Below are 20138 nucleotides of genomic sequence, written 5' to 3'. Positions count from 1 at the left end.
TCCATACACAAATCACTTTTTGCATCAATGTTCTATTTTTTGAAGACATTGTTTAAACTTCATCATTCTAAAGCATCACTAAGAAATTTCAATTCTTCTTGCATAATCACAAATTTAAAATGTGTCTACAACAACACATATGTAAGAATTCACCATCACAAACCAAAGAATTTTGCAAAACAAACTGACTTTTTAAAGTTTTTATAAAAACATCATTGTTAGAAGCATTATCCAAAGTCAAAGAAAAAATTATTTTCTCAATTCCCCAGTCATGCAAAATTCGATTTATCTTCTTTGACAACTCAAATTTAGTGTGAGGTGGAAGGAAATGGAAAAAGTTTAGAATTTTGCTGCACAACTTCCAATTTGAGTCCACAAATGTATTGTTAAAGTAATATAACCCTCAGTAGTTAAAGACGTCCATAAAAAAGATGTCAAACAAATCCTATTTGATATTTTCTTGAACTCTTACTTTAGCTTGGTTTTTCCTTTCATAAATATTCTCAAAGCATCACTCTTGATTGTATTTCTAGAAACTAAAGTTACATAAGGATTCATATAAGTTATCCAAGTTCTAAGCTTTTTATACTCAACAAATTTGAATGGTAAACCGTGTTGGATAATTGAATTGGCACACATTTCACAGGAAACCATTTGATCTAATTTTCTTGGTTTCAACATTCCGTGTCCGTCCACAATCATTTGTCTCATATCTTCAAATTTGCTTTTGCTACATTTTTCAATGTGACGCTTCAAATGGAAGTGCCATATTTTTTGCTACCAACTATGTGTTTTTTGATATAACCATTACCCCTGCCCTCTCCTTTCCACAATCACCAACCTCAATCCTACATTAGTGTAAAAAGCCCATTTAACTTTGTCCAATATGTCTCAGATTTAAGAAAAACGAAGCATATCAAAACATGATGACATTTTTGAAATTATTGAGAACATTTGGGCTTCGATTCTATTAAAAACTGAAGCATATACACGTTTAGGCTTCAATTGTCTAAAAACAGGTGCCTAAAAGTTCCCATTAATTTTAAAAATGGTGGTGTTCGTCACTACGTCAAAACCACCATTGTCTCTCGTCGCGTTGGTGGTGGTCGCTGCTGTAGGCGATTCTATATGGTAGAGTTGTAGTGTTGGTTCGTGTCTCAATCGTCCTACACTCGTGGTGGTTGCAATCATTTGCACTCATGGTGGTTCGTCGACATCATGGAGTCATGGTGGTGGGAGGGATGTGTGTTTGCCTGAGTGTGAGAGTGAGATGAGATGATGAGAGTCTGAGTCTGAGAGATGGGACGACAAAGTCAGCAAGCAGCGAACAAACAACAAAAACACTACAACACACGTTTTTCTTAAAAAAAAATGGGTCGCAGGCTGACTCTGTTAAACTCATAGATTGGCTTGCTGGGTTGACAGATTGGGTGAGCCAAGCTAAGATAGGTTGATGGGTTGAAATCTCAATTCTAACTCGTTTTTTTTGGACAGACTAACCCATCGAATTTGACCCATTTTACCATCCTAATTATTCAAAAGAAAAGTAATTTAAGGCTAAGTAAAATTACGTACATTTTAATATGTATAAGGATGTTTGCATCCTCCTCAAGTGACTAATAATATCCATTGCAAGGACATAGTATAGCCATATATACAATGATATATACAATGACATGTATTTGGATAATTTGTTGAAATTTATATTTAACTTGAGTTCCAATTAGATTTATTTATTTATTAATGAATTTATGTTCGGTAAAAGTTGGTTAAAATTAATAAGAACAAAATTCTTCAACATTATAAAATAATCTTTTTATATCTAAGTTACTTTAAAAATTGATCATAAATATGGTTAGAGTAAAACAGGAAAGATTTGAGAGAATAAAGAAATGATACAAGAACTTAAAATAGTTTGATATATATAATGTGGATATATACATTTAAGACTATATTAGAAAATATTTGATTTATTTAAAAGTTTTAAATATGTTATTTATACAGTAATATACAATATAATATACCTCAATGATATATACAAGAAAGATGAAAATCAAATTTGACAATTCTAATAATTTTTCATTTAGTTTGATTTAAATCACCACGTAGTGTTTTCATCATCAATTATCCTTTAAAGTTAATTGAGAAAACAAAAAATCTCAACTTTTCTTAGCCATCAGATATCATTGGATTATCTGATATTAAGATTTTCAAGAGCTAAAAATCTCCACCACTTATTAGGTATATTATAAAATGACACTTTACGTGTTAAAAAACAAATTTTGTCAAATTTTATAAAAAAAATATTTGTACAAGTACGATAGTCTTTTCTAAACCCTTTATTTTCCTATACTCTATTTCCCAAACTTACGTTCTCACACTATTGCATTCTCAATTCCAACCGGTGCCCTCAGTTAGTGAAGGAAGCGCCATAGAAAAGAGTCCGTGAAACAAAGAAAGCAAGGTTAAACTTCATGAGCAATATTGCTAAGGTGCAACATTTGAAGTAGAAGGAAAAGGGAGGAGAAGCAAAAGAAAACGAAAATGAATTTACACTCCAAGAAATTTATTAAAAATAATTAATCATTATTAACTAAGTTAGGAAGTATTTTTTAAATTAAAAATTATTAGTCACATAAAAAACTTATAACATAATTAGTTAGAGACGGCGTGCCGCGTGCGGCTGATTGATGTTTATCTTTGACGATGCAAAATGCATTTTAAAGTACACAATTTTCTTACAATTTTATCTTCCTACCAAATGTGCTCATATGTCAGGCTAAAATCGCTTTGAACCAAAGACCCAACTATTACAAGTTTTTGTATCCACCTCATAAGCTACTTGACGATTTTCGATATAAACAATACATAATTTTCTAATAATTTTATCTTTAACGTTGCAAAATGCATTTTAGAGTACATAATTTTATTACAATTTTATTTCCCTAACAAATGTGGACATATAAACAGTCTGTGTTTCTGTTAATATGCAATAAATTTAATTGCGCATCTTAAAATGAATCATAATTTTTTTATTCTTTTACATTCTCCACACACATGAAGGTTAAACTCATACATGAATATGATGACACAAAATTGGTTGCTATAAAATAAATGGAGAAAAGCTTTTTCTTTTTGGGTGCATGTGGTGATCCGATGATGTAGCAAAACAAGAAGAGCGAGTTTGTAGACAGAGGCACCTTTCGTTTTTTAATTTGTTAAATATATCTACCCCTCGTCTCATTTCAACATTATTGTTTATTCACATGAGAGAGATTTAGTTTCTCTGGTCATCGCGAAGAAGAAAAAAGCATGGGTGATCAAGATGAATGTGCACGCGTTTTCAAGCGGTTTGATGTGAACGGCGACGGCAAGATCTCGTTGACGGAGTTTGCAGAGGCTCTCAAAGTGTTGGGATTAACCTCACAGGAAGAAGTTGAACGTCGAATGGAAGAGATTGATACAGATGGTGACGGTTCCATCACGTTGGAAGAGTTGATTCAATTTCGTGATGCAAACCCTAACTTGATGAACGAAGTTTTGCAGAAACTCTGATCTTTTTGTCTTTTCATTTCTTCGATTCCTGTTCTTTTGTAAAATCACTTTTCTATTTATCCTTTTAGCATCTCCAATTAATTAATAGCTTTCTATTTGAGACATATATGTTGTAAAGTATTTTGGTTCATATGGTGTAACATGATCATTTTATCATCTTGATGTTAACGATGTTTTGAAAAACTTTAATCTTTTTCATCTTTTTCATTTTGTTGTTCTTATTTTTCATAAAAATCGCTTTTCTATGTCATTTTAGCATCTCCCTAGCTTTAAATTTGAGACATGTATATTATAAAATGCTTTCATTCGAGGATATAGTATAACGTAGCGGTAATTTTAAATTATAACGCTTGATCCAAGTCTAAAAGTAAAAGTAATTTTTTTTAATATGAATATGTTTTCAGAACATAAAATTTCACACGAAACCGAGTAATGATATGACAAGGTGAAACTTATTTAAAACAAAAGTAGTATTTTTTTTTTCAAGTTTTATTTAAGAACTTGGTATGCGAGGGAAGTCTCCCTCAAGTTCCATCATGATCCACCACTCCAACTTCTTCATTATTTTTCTTTTTTTAAATATGATTTTGATCTTTCAACTTTTAATGAAAATTAGAATTAGTTTCTTTTGAAAATCTTGAACCAATTTAGTCCTTCAACTCTGTAAATGCGTGAATTTAATCATTTTAACCAAATTTTATTAAGTTTATATTTAACGTTTCAAACACATTTCATTATAGTATTTTAGTTTGTTTATACCGTTTGACATATTTTCTCTTCAAAGCTGAAAAACACATTTGAAACGTCAAATAAACTTAAAAAAATTTGATTTAAAGTAAATTCATGCATTTCTAAATATGAGAGACTAAAATGGTTCAAGGTTTCCAAGAGGAACTAATTCCAATTTTCACTACAAGTTGAAGGACTAAAAACATATTCAACCTTTTTTTTAAGTTGAAGTAAGTCCATCTCGATAATCTTTCGAGTTGAAAAGCAATAAATACTTTACTTTATGATTCTTCTTTTTTATGAAAAAAAGAGAATGTATGAAAGTCACACATTTTTATTTAAACACTTCATATAATTTTTTATTTTGAAATAATAATGTATATAAAACACTTTTCATTCACGCTAGTGATACAGACTTTGTGCATAAATACTATTTCATTCACAGTCTGCTAAAAAAAGGTTGGAAAGTGAGAAGAAAGGTTTGGAGGAGATTGTGAGAGACATTGTCAACATCGTGTAGGTGAATCCCACCGTTATCTGCGAGATCGTCCTTTCCCAATGGGTTTGGCGAGGTTGAGGGAGAGTCTTCATCTTGAATGCAAATCTCAAATCACAATTTCTAGAACAAGACTTCATTTTGTTTGCAAACATTCTACCAAAAAAAAAGTTGATTATATTAGACCAAAAAAGTGGTTATATAGGCTACACAATTGGTTAAGTTACATCGGATAATGTTTATGAAGCATTCAATTCCATATTCGTTTAATGTTGATGACTCATTCACAATTTCTGGAATAATCCTTCATTTCTTCATACAAACATTCTACCAAAAAAAGTTTGTTATATAAGATAAAGAACAATTTTTGGAATAGTCCTTCATTTCTCTATACAAACATTCTACTAAAAGAAAGTTTGTTATATTAGATAAAAGAAATGGTTATATAAGTTACACAATTGGTTAATTGGTTAGGTTACCTCACAAGGTGTTTATAAAACATTCAATTTCATATTCTTTAAAGATTGATAACTCATTCACAATTTCTGCAATATGCCTTCATATCTCTTTGCCTACTAAAACAACATTGGTTATATTAACCACTCATCGATAGTTCCTAGAAATATACTTTAATAATTCTTCATTTACTTTTAGAAAGAAAAAAAATGAGTTAAGTGAGTGCAAAAATGTGGTTTAATCAATTATAAAATTGGTCAAATGATCATATGACCTTAAACCACTTGGCTTTCATCAATAGTCTTTATAAAAATTTAAATTTCTTTATTTTAAAATTGTAACCAATGATTGAGTGTTTGTGGAAGCACACTATAGTTACTCTTGACTTAGACTCTGTTAACAAGTGGCTAAATCAATTCAAATAAGTGGTTAAACATGTCATATAATAGGTTAAATGATCATATTGCTTTAGACGACCACTTGACCTTCAATAACAATGTTTATAAACCTATCAATGTCTTTAAATTTGAATGCTTACCATTGATTAAAAGTTTCTGTAAACATACTTTAATTATTCTTCATTTACATTTGAGAAAATAGTAATGGGTTAAGTGAGTATGAAAATGTGGTTAAATCAATTACATGACCTTGTACAACTACTTGGTTTTCCACAATAGTCTTTATAGAGATTTGAATTTCTTTATTTTTGAATATAATTTCTCTTGATTTAGTCTTTGACAACAAAAAGTGGGTTAAATAAATTCAAATAAGTGATTAAACTTGTTATAGATTTAGTTAAAGGACCATATTACCTTAAACAACTGCTTAGCATTCTTTAAATTTGAATGCTCACCATTGATTGGGATTTTGTGGAAACATACATGAATTATTCTTCATTTACATCTGTGAATAAGAAAAAAGTGGGTTAAGTGAGGGAAAAAATGTTGTTAAATCAATTATAAAGTTGGTTAAATGATCATATGACCTTAGACAACCACTTGGCCTTCAACAATAGTCTTTATAAAGTTTTGAATTTCTTTATTTTAGAATGGTAATCAATGATTGAGTGTTTGTGGAAACATATTATAATCACTCTTTGCAAAAAAAAAAAAATGGGTAAAATAATTTCAAATAAGTGCCTAAACAAGTTAAACTAACACAAAAAGGCTTTTCACGCCAAATATTTTAGGTTTTTTACGTTTGACATAGGTCAAATGTAATTGTGGTCTGATAAGATATTAGACATACATTTACGTTTGATGCATATAACATACGTAAATTTACGTGTGGTGCATAGATAACAAACTTAATTTTGTTATAAGATAACAAACATCAATTTTTGGAATGTTTTTCTTGTTAGGAACAAGGCAACAAAGAAAAGAATAAAAGAGAGAAAAATAAACGACACGAAGAATTTAATGTGGTTCGGCGTACAATGTGTATGCTTACGTCCACGACTACACTAGGAAGTATTTTTATTTTGATGTGTATCAAACTTTACAAAGGATCTCTTATATAGCAAAATAGAGAACCACATTTCACAATTCTAAGCAACGTGAGACTAAATCAAGCACCATAATACTAATAATTCTCCCACTTGGGGTTTGATTTATATTATCACCTAGTGTAGTGCCTTCATCATCAATTTTCTTGAAGGCCAATTGAGGCAATGCAAAGTCTTAACTTAGTTGTTGTGACAGTCTTGGTCAACATATCAGCTGGATTCTCTACACCTGGAATCTTCAACAAAAATAAGTCTCCATCATTTATCAAGTTTATGATAAAATGATACTTCAATTCAATGTGTTTGCATATGGAATGAAGAATTGGATTTTTAGCAAGACAAATAGCAGTTTGACTGTCATTGAGTAACGAAGAGTCGTTTTGCTATTTTCCTAATTCTTTTAAAAGATTCTTCAACCATATCATCTCCTTTGCTGCTTCTGAGATAGCTACATACTCAACTTCAGTGGTTGAGAGGGAGACTCTTCCTTGAAGTTTGGACTTCCAACTTATAGTTGTACCACCAATTGTAAAAATGTAACCTGTTGTGCTCTTTCTACCATCCAAATGACCTCCCAAATTTGCATTAGAAAACCCCTGTAAAGTGAGATTACTTCTTCTAAAAGACAAATGCATCTTTGAAGTGCCCTTCAAATATCTCAATATCCACTTCACGCCTTCCCAATGCTCATTTCCAGGATTTAATAGAAACCTGCTCACAACTCTCACTACATGTGCTATGTCAGGTCTGGTGCAAACCATAACATATATCAAGCTCCCTACTATAGATGCATATGACACTTTAGAGATGTGACTTTCTTCTTCCTTTGTTTGAGAAGTTTTCCTTTTTTAGAACTTTAAGTGAGTTCACAAAAGTGTATTCCTGGTTTTATCATTTCCAACATTAAACCTGCTAAGCAATTTTTCTATATATTTTTCTTGAGATAAGTTCAGAATACCTTCAAATCTATCATTGGAGATTCTCATACCAAGCATTTGCTTTGCTGGACCAAGATCCTTCATTTCAAAATTTTATGACAATTATTTCTTCAACTTGTCAATTTCTGCCATATTAGCACTAGCAATCAACATGTTGTCCACATACAAAGCAAGAATGATATAGTTGTCAACATATTCCTTCACGTAACAACAATGATCTTCTTCACATATGTGAAATCTTGAGTTTCTCATAAACTCTTTAAACTTCTTGTACCATTATCTCGGTGCTTGTTTCAATCTATACAAACTTTTATGAAGCTTGCATACAAGATTCTCTTTGTCTTGTACTTCAAAACCTTTTGGTTGTGCCATAAAGATTTCTTACTCAAAATTCCCATGTAGGAATGCAATTTTCACATCTAACTACTCTAGATGAAGATTTTCTACAACTACTATACTTAAGAAAACTTTGATGGTAGTCATCTTGACAATAGGAGAGAAAATTTCTGTGAAGTCAATTCACTGTCTTTGTTGGAACCCTTCCACTACGAGTCTAGTCTTATATCTTTTGCTGCCATCTGGTTCTTCTTTTAACCGATAGACCAACCTATTTTGCAAAACCTTCTTTCCTTTTAGTAGCTTGGTTAAAGATCATGTTTTATTCTTCTGAAGAGACTTTATCTCATCTTCCATTGCTAGCTCCCACTTAATATATTCATCTCCCTGCATAGTCTCAACAAAATGCATTGGCTCACCAACATCAGTTAACAACAAGTAATGCAAAGGAGAATACCTTTGTGGTGCTACAATTTTTCTGCTAGATCTTCTAATCAGTATTTCAGGAGTTACGGACTGTACTATTTGTTCAAGTTCTGACCCAAGCTTTGACTCAAGCTTTAACGACTCTACTTCTATATTCTTCCTTCTATTGACTACATCACTTTCTGAAATTTCTTCTAATGATACATGCTCTGGCTGTTTATTCATGTTTTCATTAAAAGTAACATTTCTACTTCTAATAATTTTCTTGTTTTTGTCATCCCAAAGCTTGTAGCCATACATGTCAAATCCATAACCAATGAGATAACATCGCTTTGCCTTAGGGTCCAATTTATCTATGCTATTAGAGTCTAACATAATATATGAAGCACAACAAAAAGCTTTCAGATGTGAAAAGTTTACTTCATTTCTAGACCATACTTCTTCAAGTAATTGATAGTCTAAAGGAATTGATGGTCCTTTGTTTATGAGATAGGTTGTTGTGCTTATTGGGTCTGCTCAAAATATCTTGGGTAATCCTTGCTGGATTCTCATACATCGAGCTTTCTCATTTAAGGTTCTGTTCATTCTTTCTACCATACCATTTGTTCTAGTGTTCCTAAAACCGTCTTGATTATTTTGATCTCGTTCTTTGAACAAAACTCCTTGAAATTACTACTGTCATATTCTCCACCATTATCAGACTTCAAACATTTAACCTTTAAACCTATTTGAGTCTCAATCTCCTTTTTCCACCTTTTAAACACAGGAAACACATCAGATTTATTTTTAAGAAAATAAATTATACCTTTCTTGTAGAGTCATTAATGAAGGTTAGTAATATTGTGAACTTCCAAGGGATTTCACTAGAGCTGGCCCTCAAACATCTGTATGCACACTAGTTTTAGTCTTTCAAGTTTAGATGACTTACTTGTTTTGGAGAAGCTAACCATTTTCTGCTTTCCAAATATACAATGTTCGCAAGGTCCAACATCAACATGCTTCAAGTTAGGTATTTTACCTTTTGAGACCATGAGCTTCATTCCTTTCTCACTCATATGCCCAAGCCTCTGATGCAAAAAAAAATGAATTGTTGCCAACTTCTACAACTAATATCATATCCTCATCTGCAATCATGTAAAAAGATCCTCGCTTATTTCCATGAGCAACAACAAGACTACCTTTCATTACCTTCCAATGTCCATCTTTAAAGGTGGTGTAATGTCCTTCATCATCCAACTACCCTGTAGATATTAAGTTTCTCTTTAGGCAAGAATATGTTTGGCATTATTCAAAGTCCACACACTTCCATTAGAGGTTCTAATGTTAATATCACCTTTTCCCATAATATCAAGATATTTTCCATCTATAAGGTAGACCTTCCCAAACTTTCTTGAAACATAGTTAGATAATAGTTATAAGGAAGGTGTAGTATGAAATGACACACCTAAGTCAATAGAACTATCTAAACTACATAATAGTGCATCTTCAATTGCATCAGTTGCTACATTTGCTGATTGATCATCATCTTGCTTCTTGTTGTTGTTGTTGTGCTTTCTTGGAGCCCTACATTGATTTGTAAAGTGAGATCATTTTAAGTAGTGAGATCATTAATAACTTTAAGTGGGATGTAATTGCAATTTATGTGTCTTTTGTAATTCCAGTGGTTAAAACTTCTATATAAGCTGAACCCTTTTATCAATGAAGACAAGTTGAGTTTTGTTCAGAAATTATCTTTTTTCTATCTATTAGTAAGAGTGATTCTCCTAAGTTCTTAAGTGATTCAAGAACTCTTAGTTATATCAAAGGACTTCCACCTTTTCATATTCATCTTTTCTTCATTCTTAACCCAAATTCAGAAGAAAAAAAAACAATTACTGATTTTTAAGCAAAAATTATATTTCAGAAAGTGAACTTTTACCTCATTTTTTAATCACATCAATTGGAGTTCAACAACCGAAGATATTGATGTTTCTACGGTACTAACCAGATTGAAACTTCAACCTTTTTTTTCTAATCCATTTTTTACTAATTTTCCAAGTTTCTTAAAGGTTATAATTCTAAAGATTCGAAGTCATTTATTGTACAATTGGGGTTCAGATTAAAATCCTACACCACCTTGATGACATGGTGTACTTTTAACCTGTGTAGGAGTGCACTTTGAGACATGGTGTACTTTTAACCTTTTCCAATTGGCACCGGTTGGTGTTGGAGTGGTGGTGTACGCCACCTTTAGTGTGCCTCTATCATTTTTCAATTGTGAAATGGAAGTACTTACAAAAAGCAATGTCACTCAAAGGTTCTTCGTCTTTACTTCTACCTTTCTTCACACCCTGGTTTCCGTCCTCACTACTCTCTTTTCTCACTCAAAGCTAACCACACTCTCCTAACCAACTTCAACGCTTCACTCCATGCAGACAACCTTCACCACACCCATCCCGCAGGAACCTCAACAAAAGAATACTACATCAATGTGGAACCCAAACGAAGCTTAATTATAACCTTCACACCAAGCTCCAACACTCATCCCAAAGCTTACGCCTTCATCAATGGCATCGAAGCCATGTCATGCCAACTGATCCCGATCAAGCACTCACCAAATGTACAAGTGAAAGCTCCACTTTGAAGCCAGAGCACAGAACCAAGGTTGTTAGGAACAAGATTTCCACACCCTCACACCCTCCTACGTCACTCAAAGCACTACCACCCAAACCATCATACCCAAAAAGCATGAAACTTCCATTAATAGCCTCTGTTTTGGCTGCGTCGTTGTTACTATTGTCGTTCGTCATCGGATTCATAATCTTCCGATGCGTAAGAAGAGTTAAATCCGAGAGAGATAGCAACTCGGAGTCTTCAAGCACGCGCTGCCGCGAGTTTTCTCTGGCGGAGATAAGAGCAGCCACCAACAACTTCGACGAGCGTTTAATCGTGGGCAGAGGAGGGTTCGGGAACGTGTACAAGGGACACATCGACACGAGTCACAAGCCCGTGGCCATCAAGCGGCTCAAACCGGGTTCGGACCAGGGCGCACACGAGTTCCAAACCGAGATCAGGATGCTCTCGCGGTTCCGCCACGTGCACTTGGTTTCGCTCATCGGGTACTGCAACGACGGCAGAGAAATGATCCTCGTCTACGATTTCATGGCGCGTGGGACCCTCCGAGACCACTTGTACGGCTCAGGCGAGGCGCTGTTGTGGGAGCGGCGGCTGAAGATCTGCCTGGAGGCCGCACGTGGGCTTGAATTCCTCCACACCGGCGTGGGGCGGCAGAGCGTAATCCACCGTGACGTGAAGAGCACAAACATCCTGCTTGACGAGAATTGGGTGGCGAAGGTATCGGATTTCGGGTTGTCAAAGGTGGGACCGAACGCGTCTCACGTGACAACAGACGTGAAGGGTAGTTTGGGATACTTGGATCCTGAGTACTATATGAGTCTTTGGTTGACGCAGAAATCTGACGTGTACTCTTTCGGCGTGATTTTGCTTGAGGCATTGTGTGGGAGAGCCCCTATAGCGAGCAGGGTGGAGAAGGAGCAGGAGTTTTTGGTGGCGTGGGTGAAGCGGTGTTTTCACGGTGGGAATGTTCATGAGACGGTGGATCCAGTTTTGAAAGGTAGCATGCGCCCCAAGTGTTTGAATAAATTCGTGGAGATTGCTCTGAGTTGTTTGAATGATCATGGGAAGGACCGGCCTCTGATGAGAGAGGTGGTGAAGGGGTTGGAGTATGCGTTGAATTTGCAACGCCGCTGCGAGCAAGGTGAACGGGAAATTGGGTTGACAGAAATGGAGCGTCATGGCGAATTTGACGACAAATTTGCTTCTACCAGCAGTAAGGCTACGACGACATGCAGTGAGGAGGAACAAGCTTTGGTGCATGCCATGTTCTCTGACCTTGGAAATGGAAATCAAAGACCACGGTAATTAGTATCGTCAAACTCTGCTAGTATCCAACCTGTAAATCACGGAGAAATACTAACTACTGGCTTAATGTATGGATTTACTGCCAAACTCTAGATGTTCCTGAACTGTAGTTAGTAAATATTTACATAATAGTAGTTAAGTGGATCATATATTTTTCGTATAAATCGAAATCTCAGTTGTTACAAATTTATATTTTACAACAATAAATTATGGGTTAAGTATGTTTTTAGTCTCTGAATTTTGGTCCAAAATTGGAATTCGTCCCTAGTTGAAACTTCGATAAATTTTGGTTCCTAAACTTTAAAAATAAATAAATATAGTCCTTTTAACCTAATTTTGTTAATCATTTTTTAGGTTTTGAATGCATTTTTCAGTCAATATTAGAGTTGTTTATGCCGTTTGACACATTCTCGACTCAATATTTATTGAGAAATGCGTTCGAAACCTGAAAAAAAGTTAACAAAATTGGGTTAAAAGGACTATATTCATTCATTTCTAAAGTTTAAGGACCAAAATTTATCAAAGTTCTAACGAGGAACGAATTCCAATTTTGAGTCAAAGTTCAGGGACTAAAAACATACTTAACCCATAAATTATATAAGTTTAAACTCAATCGTTATGAATGAAAACGCGGTGTTATTTTCGAAAATAATTAGATAAATTTATATATTAGTTCACAATCCTATAGATGGAATATATGTGTGTTTAAAATATTTTGTACACCATTTTCATTTCTACTTAGCTCATGTCCATGTACTTTTTTTCTCTCATTATTCGCGCTCTATGCTTCTTTTCTCCTCCTGCTCAAATCATTTACTTCTTTTTCACCTTGAGCTTGCTGTCATCATCATGTCACCCCTCACTCGCAATAGGGCTGAGAAAAGAGAAGTTATTCAATTGAAACCGAAGAAATCTGAAGCAAATTTGAGTATATAATTAGCTTGGATCGGATAAGAAGATAATGTCAGATAAATAATATTAGTTAAAATGGATAATTTTGGTCAGATTTAGATACAGCGTTAAAATTGTATGAATACTCAACTCAATTTGAATTTATATTTTAATATTTATAAAGTGATAAATATATTTTAAATCTAAATCTTTTTAATATGATACTATTTTATTAAAATTTAGCCTTAAATTATTTAAAATGATAATTCTTTATAATAATTATTATAAAAATTTTGTGTTGTTTGATTGACCATTATTATCCACCACCATCTAATTATGATGGGTTTTTGTGTTATTCTTTTACGCTAACCATCAACAAACTAACTGCCTAATAGCCCACTCCACAATTATGCAATACCATGGGGGTCAACTTGTACACAAATAATCGAGTGACGCATGGTCATTTCCAAACTTTGTGGGTCCACACCACAATACCACCTTCACTTTTGACATTGTGCCTCTAACTTTCGCTTTTCTCAACGATCACAGTTGTCGCTACACCCAGATCATGTACAAACACATATATTACATCTGTTCTTTAAGATAACTTGCACAATATGTGACACATATTATATAAAATATGACACACTTATTACATTACTAGCATCTACATCAAAATTTATAATCAATATAAATATTAATACATAATTAGTGTTAAATACGAATTTTATAATTTATATTTATATTTATATTTATATTGTATACATATTTTATAGAAATCAGTTGGATTTCTTTTGCATTTGGGAGATGGATTTCAAGTTTTCTTATGTTTAACAAATTTAGGTTAAGTGTCCTAGAAGTTGGAAATGGGACATTGGTACTTCAATTTTTGTGTATGAAAAATTCTATTGATAACTTTAAAAAAAGGAAACTTTGTGCTTTAAAAAGAAAAAAAAAGATTTTGCAATGAATGCTATTATAAAAAAAGTTAGGTGTCTCGTCTTTCCTTGGTCATGACTTTAGGAGCAAAATAGGGAGATTCCAAGACTGTTATGTGCTTTTAATTGAATGGTAAAGTAGGATCAAAGTTGAAATTGGGGCCATCATACGTTGATTTTTATGCAAATCTTAGAACTTTACATATGCAAATGAAAATACTTTTTGCTTTCTTAACATTATCATCAACTTTATGTGATAAAAAATAAGAGCTGCATGTAAGGTTGTGCGAAAAGACGAACTATGATTTATATACAGGATATTGAATCCACATAAAATGGAATTAATGGTGGAAAAACAACCTTGTATAAATTTTTGTACACAATATAACTAATATTCAAACGAAACATGTTTGTAATATATACTTTAAAACATACTCTATATTATTAACAAAAAGTTATTTAGAAATATTATAATTTTCTTTTTGGATGTAATGTAATAAACTTTTATTTTAATTTTAAAAATACAAAAAAATTATTAAATAATGACTAATTTTAGTGAACAAACACTATAAGAAATGTGTTATTTATCGACGGATTATTCCTGACGGATAAAGTGCCGTCAGTAATTACGTCTTACCAACGATATTTTTGATGGATAATATCAGGTTGATTATCGACGAATTATTCGTCGGTATGTCGTCGATAAATGCGTATGTTTATTCTTTTAAAAGGACCTGTCGTTAACATCATCGATAAAGTACATGTATTTATTACCGATGAATTATTCTGTCGGTAAGTCACTACTTAAAATTAATTAAAAATAGAAAGGGCTTTGACGCACATTTTCACACCACACAACGCACTCCCTTTTGTCAGTTCTCCACTTCATTGCCTGCGTCCCAATCTGGTTGACGTTTAAGGTTTCACCGCTGTCGCTTAACGTCGCTCTGTGGCCAAGGTGGTCAGTGCATCTCCATCATAAGCCTTCACTCCCCTCCGTCTTAAGGGCTTTGCTCTGTCGACTATGTCCCAAGCTAGTGGGGGTTGCTCCATCACCTGAGGTCGCGACGTTGCTAAGGTTGCTTCGTCCCCGTGGTCAGTGCATTTCCATCAAAAGCCTTCGCTCAACTTTGCTGACATACGCGAACCTTTGATGACCTACGCGAACCTTTGCATTATCTGCATCACATTCGTCAGTGGGATTCTTCATCCCCAAATAGGTTAGTGCGAGATTCAATGTATGTGTTCTGCTTAAACTGATTTGTGCATCCGTGAAGATTAATTCTCTACTTGTCCTAAATTGGTGTTGTGATGAATTGATGCTATGATGAATTGATGTTGTCATGAATTGGTTCTATGATTAATTGAGATATTTGTTGTAATTTGTAATTGATTGTATAATTTCAACCTTAAATTTTGATATACTTCATTCTCTTGTCATGGATCATCTGTTTTGTTCAACTTCAATTCAGAATTGAAACTTTGATTTGTTTGGTTAATTGAATAGGAATTTGCACAATTCTAGTTTATAACACGGGAATTGTGGAACCCTAATGGGCTTGGTTTATTCAAGAGGGCTTCGTGAGCCAAATTGGGATTTAACATTAAAATTTTTTTTCCTAATTTTTAAGAATAATTTAACTAGTAAGATAGTTGGGGTTGGAAGTTTTTGTCTGGTAGTTTGCCAAGCTTAGTTGGTAAATTGGCAGTTTTTAAATTAGGGATTTGGGGATTTGTGTTGCTAATGGGTTTTTGAATCGAAAATGTTGTGTGGTTGAGTTTATTTTAACCTGAACATGGACACAATTTGGAACGAAAATTACTATTCTCAGTTTTGAAAGGCATTTTTTTTTTGTGTCAATTTAAGCTATGTAGAAGTTGATATGAAATGGGTTGTAAGTGAAATGAAGCAAATATATTGAAGAAGCTTTGATGTCTTTGGTTTGTCTTAAAGCTAGTGTGAACTGTTCAATTGAACATGCACTTAAGGCTAATACAATTTTTTAGAGCCAAATTCAATGGCCAAAAAAGAACTATGTTACATACATTACTGCCACAGTTAAGTTTGACGAGTGATGCAATCTAGTGGCACATGTAAATTTGAATAATTTTTTATTAAACTAAATCAATTATAGAACCTTCAACTACACCACTGAATGGATCATTCGTTTTCTGTTTTGAGTCTTATATACAGTCACTAACACACCTAATTGTCAACTAGCTACTCTAGTTAAAAATACCAAAGAGTCAATACCAAAAGCTAACCAAACTAAGTATGTTTGGTGGAATGAGTGCTTCCTTCTTGACAATTTCACTATATTCCAATCACTTTTAGTGTTTCTTGAGGACTTCTAACTCTTGAATCACCAATTTGAACTACATATTTCAAAGTCAACCCTAAGGTCAAACTTCCATCCTAGAAATGCTCTTCAAATAATTAAATTGCTCCATATCTTTTTTCATATTCAAATATCATTGTCAGTTAATTAATGTGACACACAAAAATGTCATATCATTGTGTTTTTAATTTTTTTAATTTATAAGGTTTAAAATAATATTCTTTAACTGTTGAATAAAATGACTTTTCCAAAGTTTTTGATTTTTTATGTTGTTCAAGACAGGTTTTTCATCTTCCAACTCGTTTTGCGATTACTTAATGTCACACCCAACCTTCATAAATCTGATTCTCATTTTACAGATATTAATAAGTTTTAAAATCTTTTTTAAATTGTTGAATAAATTGGTTTTGCACTAATGAAAAAGCTTTTCCTGTTCCAATGTTTATGATTGTTTGCACTGCTCGAGAACTTTTTTACATCTTCCAAGAAATTTTGCAGTTAATTAATGCACACCAAAGCATCGTATCATTCAAATTTTTTTTATATCTATATTAATTTATTAATGTATACATTAATAAATTAAATCATCGAAGATATTTACTTGGCTTCTCTATGAAGTTTTTATCAATATTGAAGTCTTATATGTTTTACATCCTTAATTTTTATTATGCATAAGACGTTTTTTAGTTTTTGTACAGTTATCAAAAGTATGGAACCAAAGAACTTTTTACCAGCAGGATCAGATTCTTATCAACCATCCTTATCCAAAGGTATGCACTTTATGTGTTGTTGTTTACACAAATAATCTTTGTTCTTTGAAGTCCATCTCTTAGTAATCTATAAATTATACTCATGTACTTTGAAGAAGACAAATACCATAAATTATATACTTCATATGTTGTTGTCTATAGAATTAGGGTTTTTCCTTTTTTTTTTTCATTTCTGAAATAACATCTTTTTTCTTCAGTCTCTTTTCTTTTTTTGTTGAATGCTTTTTAGGCCAGTATGTATTTGCAGATTTGCATTGTTTCCACAATATTGTTACAATTAATGGTTGATTGCAAAAGACATCACAACAACACATTATGTATTTATTTTTAAATAATATATTACATGCTTTCTGTTGAGCATAATTTGTTTGTATTACTTTTCCTTTTTTTATGTAACTTGTGAATACATGCATATGAAAATGTAATGGTTTCTGACATCAATAATTGATATTTTCAGTTCACACAAAACGATGTTAGTATGAAATCTGCGTTTGTAGGTCAAAAGTATATATTTCTATAAACATCATATGTCTATCACTTTTGCAATAGCTTAGAACTCCATGTTTGTAGAAACCTAATTTGATTTTTTTGTCCTTTTTTAATTCTTCTACCATTTGAAAGTAAATACCCCAATAAAATTTCTACCTTAAGTTTTGCAAGAATTTCCAAATCCATGTTAGTATTAATCCTTAAGTTAGATGTCAACTTTAATTTTTATGCATTGTTTGACCAAAGAAAAAGCTAAAACTCTATATCTACTTTTAAACTTTTCATTAATTATATAATAAAATTAATATGAGGACATTTATTTATATTTGTTTTATTTATTTATTTATTTTATACTTTAATTTTTTTGTATTTATACATCTATAAATATGTATGAGGTCACAAATCTAATACTCGGTTGTCTACTTCTGAATTTTGTATACCGTTGCTGTAAGTTCTATATGTGTCTCTGTGAAGTTCAACAGCAAAGCTAGAACATAAGTTAAGTTACTCCAGAGAAAGAGAACTGAAATATCATTGTTAAGGTCATACGTTCATGGTTTGTTCCATATTTCAGTAAACAGAGGTGTCCTTTCTCAATGGAGTTGGTTATTCAAGACAAAGAGTTAATATTGCGTTTAAGTTTTTCCAACATTTTTATGAAGAGATTCTTGGTAGGTTGAACATGTTATTTATATTGAGTTTTTGCAGGGAGGTAAAATACACTCGTCCATTACAATACTCTAATTTACAAATTTTAGAATGAAATATATGAAGACCATGTTTATGGAATCCAAAATTTCAGTGTTGCTTTGAATAGTGGAATATACTAAACTACACACCACCCCTATAAGATTAACTTCCAGTTTGGTACAAAAGTTACTTTGTTTGATACTAACTTGGTTTTAGATATCAAACCATAATACACACCTTTGTCGATATTGACTACCACTGGATTTAACACTGATTATTTAGTGGGTAAGCCAATATTTATAGTTTTGTATTATTTTTTCTTTTTTTGTATTAATATTTATTTATTTATTTCATCATTTTGATGTATTATTATGTAGATATCTTAGGATTACTGATAGGAGTTGGAACTGTAAGAGAATTGCAAGTGGATGGGAAAACAACAAAATTAAATGTCATTGCCATATAAGTTTATGGGTACTTTACTTGTAAAGTTGAGTACATACATTTTTTGTTGTTGTATAAAAATAATGATTTCACATAACATTTATTGAATTTGTAGGTTTTGAATAGAATGTACTTTTTTTTGGCATTTATGTGATGAACTAAATGTCCAAATGGAAAAGTACAAAATGCTACAATAAGTATAGAGTTTGCTAAAGTTAAAATTTTTCAAGGAAAACTTGTTATTACACTATTATGAATGTTAGTTTGAGATACACTATTTTGCAATTTAGATAAGATTCAAGTTCATAATTGTAAGTATTGCACTAGGATTAAGTACAATGTTGATTTCAAGGAGGCATCTGAACTAAAATCAACGTAATATTTTATTTCTTTTTCATTTGATTATAAATTACAAATATTCAATTATATCTATTGTGTTTACTTTTTTTTCTTGACAAAATGTGTGAGAACACCAAATCTCCATCACAAGGATTAACTCAACTATCCCAGAGTTCTAAACATACTATTTAAGATGACTTGTTAACGCTTACACCTAGGACAAACATACAAGGTCTCAAAGATTGTAAAGAGGTAAGAATATATCAACAATTCCAAATTTTTTATTCACATGACTGTTGTGACTAATTTTTTTTTATTGTGAAAGGTAACCCCTTACATATTGTTTAGAACCATTAAACATATTTTGGTCGAGGCTGATTGGTGGTATACTGCATGTGTTTGCAACAAAGTTTTTTATCCAGATTCTAAGATGTTTTTTTTTTTTTGCGAAAAGTGTAAAACCATGTTATGAAAGTCTTTCCAAGGTAATTTTATTATGTATTACATTTAATTTCAATTGAAATATCTTCTGTATTTTCCACTTTTTTTTCATAAATAGCTTTTTCTATTCATTTTTCAAATATAGGATCAAAATTCGAGTCATTAACTCATCCGGTTTAACCATATTTGTGTTGTTTGATAGGGATGTAACCATCTTTTTCAAGAAATATTGTGTTGATATGTTATAAAGTCATGATAAGGTCTACTTTACAATAAGAATTTAGATATATTAAATAACAACTTAACTTATGAACATTGGTATATATTAATAAAAATCTACTTACCTACACTACATGTTATTACTTTGTTAACATCGTTAATGTTGTCATTGTCATTATTACGTCCATTAGTTCTTTGTCTGCTATTGTCGACATCT

At 32.2% G+C, this 20138-nt stretch overlaps 2 protein-coding genes across 2 annotated transcripts; both read left to right on the top strand.

Annotated features, from left to right (window-relative positions):
- The first annotated feature begins 3160 nt into the window (after positions 1-3160).
- LOC114174973 (polcalcin Phl p 7-like) lies at positions 3161-3659 on the top strand. Its single transcript, XM_028059708.1, has one exon. It carries the CDS (start codon positions 3313-3315, stop codon positions 3553-3555), a length of 243 nt encoding a protein of 80 aa, XP_027915509.1. The 5' UTR covers positions 3161-3312; the 3' UTR covers positions 3556-3659.
- Positions 3660-10583: 6924 nt separating this feature from the next.
- Positions 10584-12644, top strand: LOC114176591 (receptor-like protein kinase FERONIA). The gene has a single exon (XM_028061674.1). The coding sequence runs from the start codon at positions 11006-11008 to the stop codon at positions 12359-12361; it is 1356 nt and encodes a 451-aa protein (XP_027917475.1). The 5' UTR covers positions 10584-11005; the 3' UTR covers positions 12362-12644.
- Positions 12645-20138: the final 7494 nt, after the last annotated feature.

The sequence above is a fragment of the Vigna unguiculata genome, chromosome 3 (assembly GCF_004118075.2).
Source record: "Vigna unguiculata cultivar IT97K-499-35 chromosome 3, ASM411807v1, whole genome shotgun sequence".
NCBI classification, from domain to species: Eukaryota; Viridiplantae; Streptophyta; class Magnoliopsida; order Fabales; family Fabaceae; genus Vigna; species Vigna unguiculata.
The sequence above is the reverse complement of the archived record's forward strand: the minus strand, read 5'-3'. Positions and strand labels throughout refer to the sequence as shown.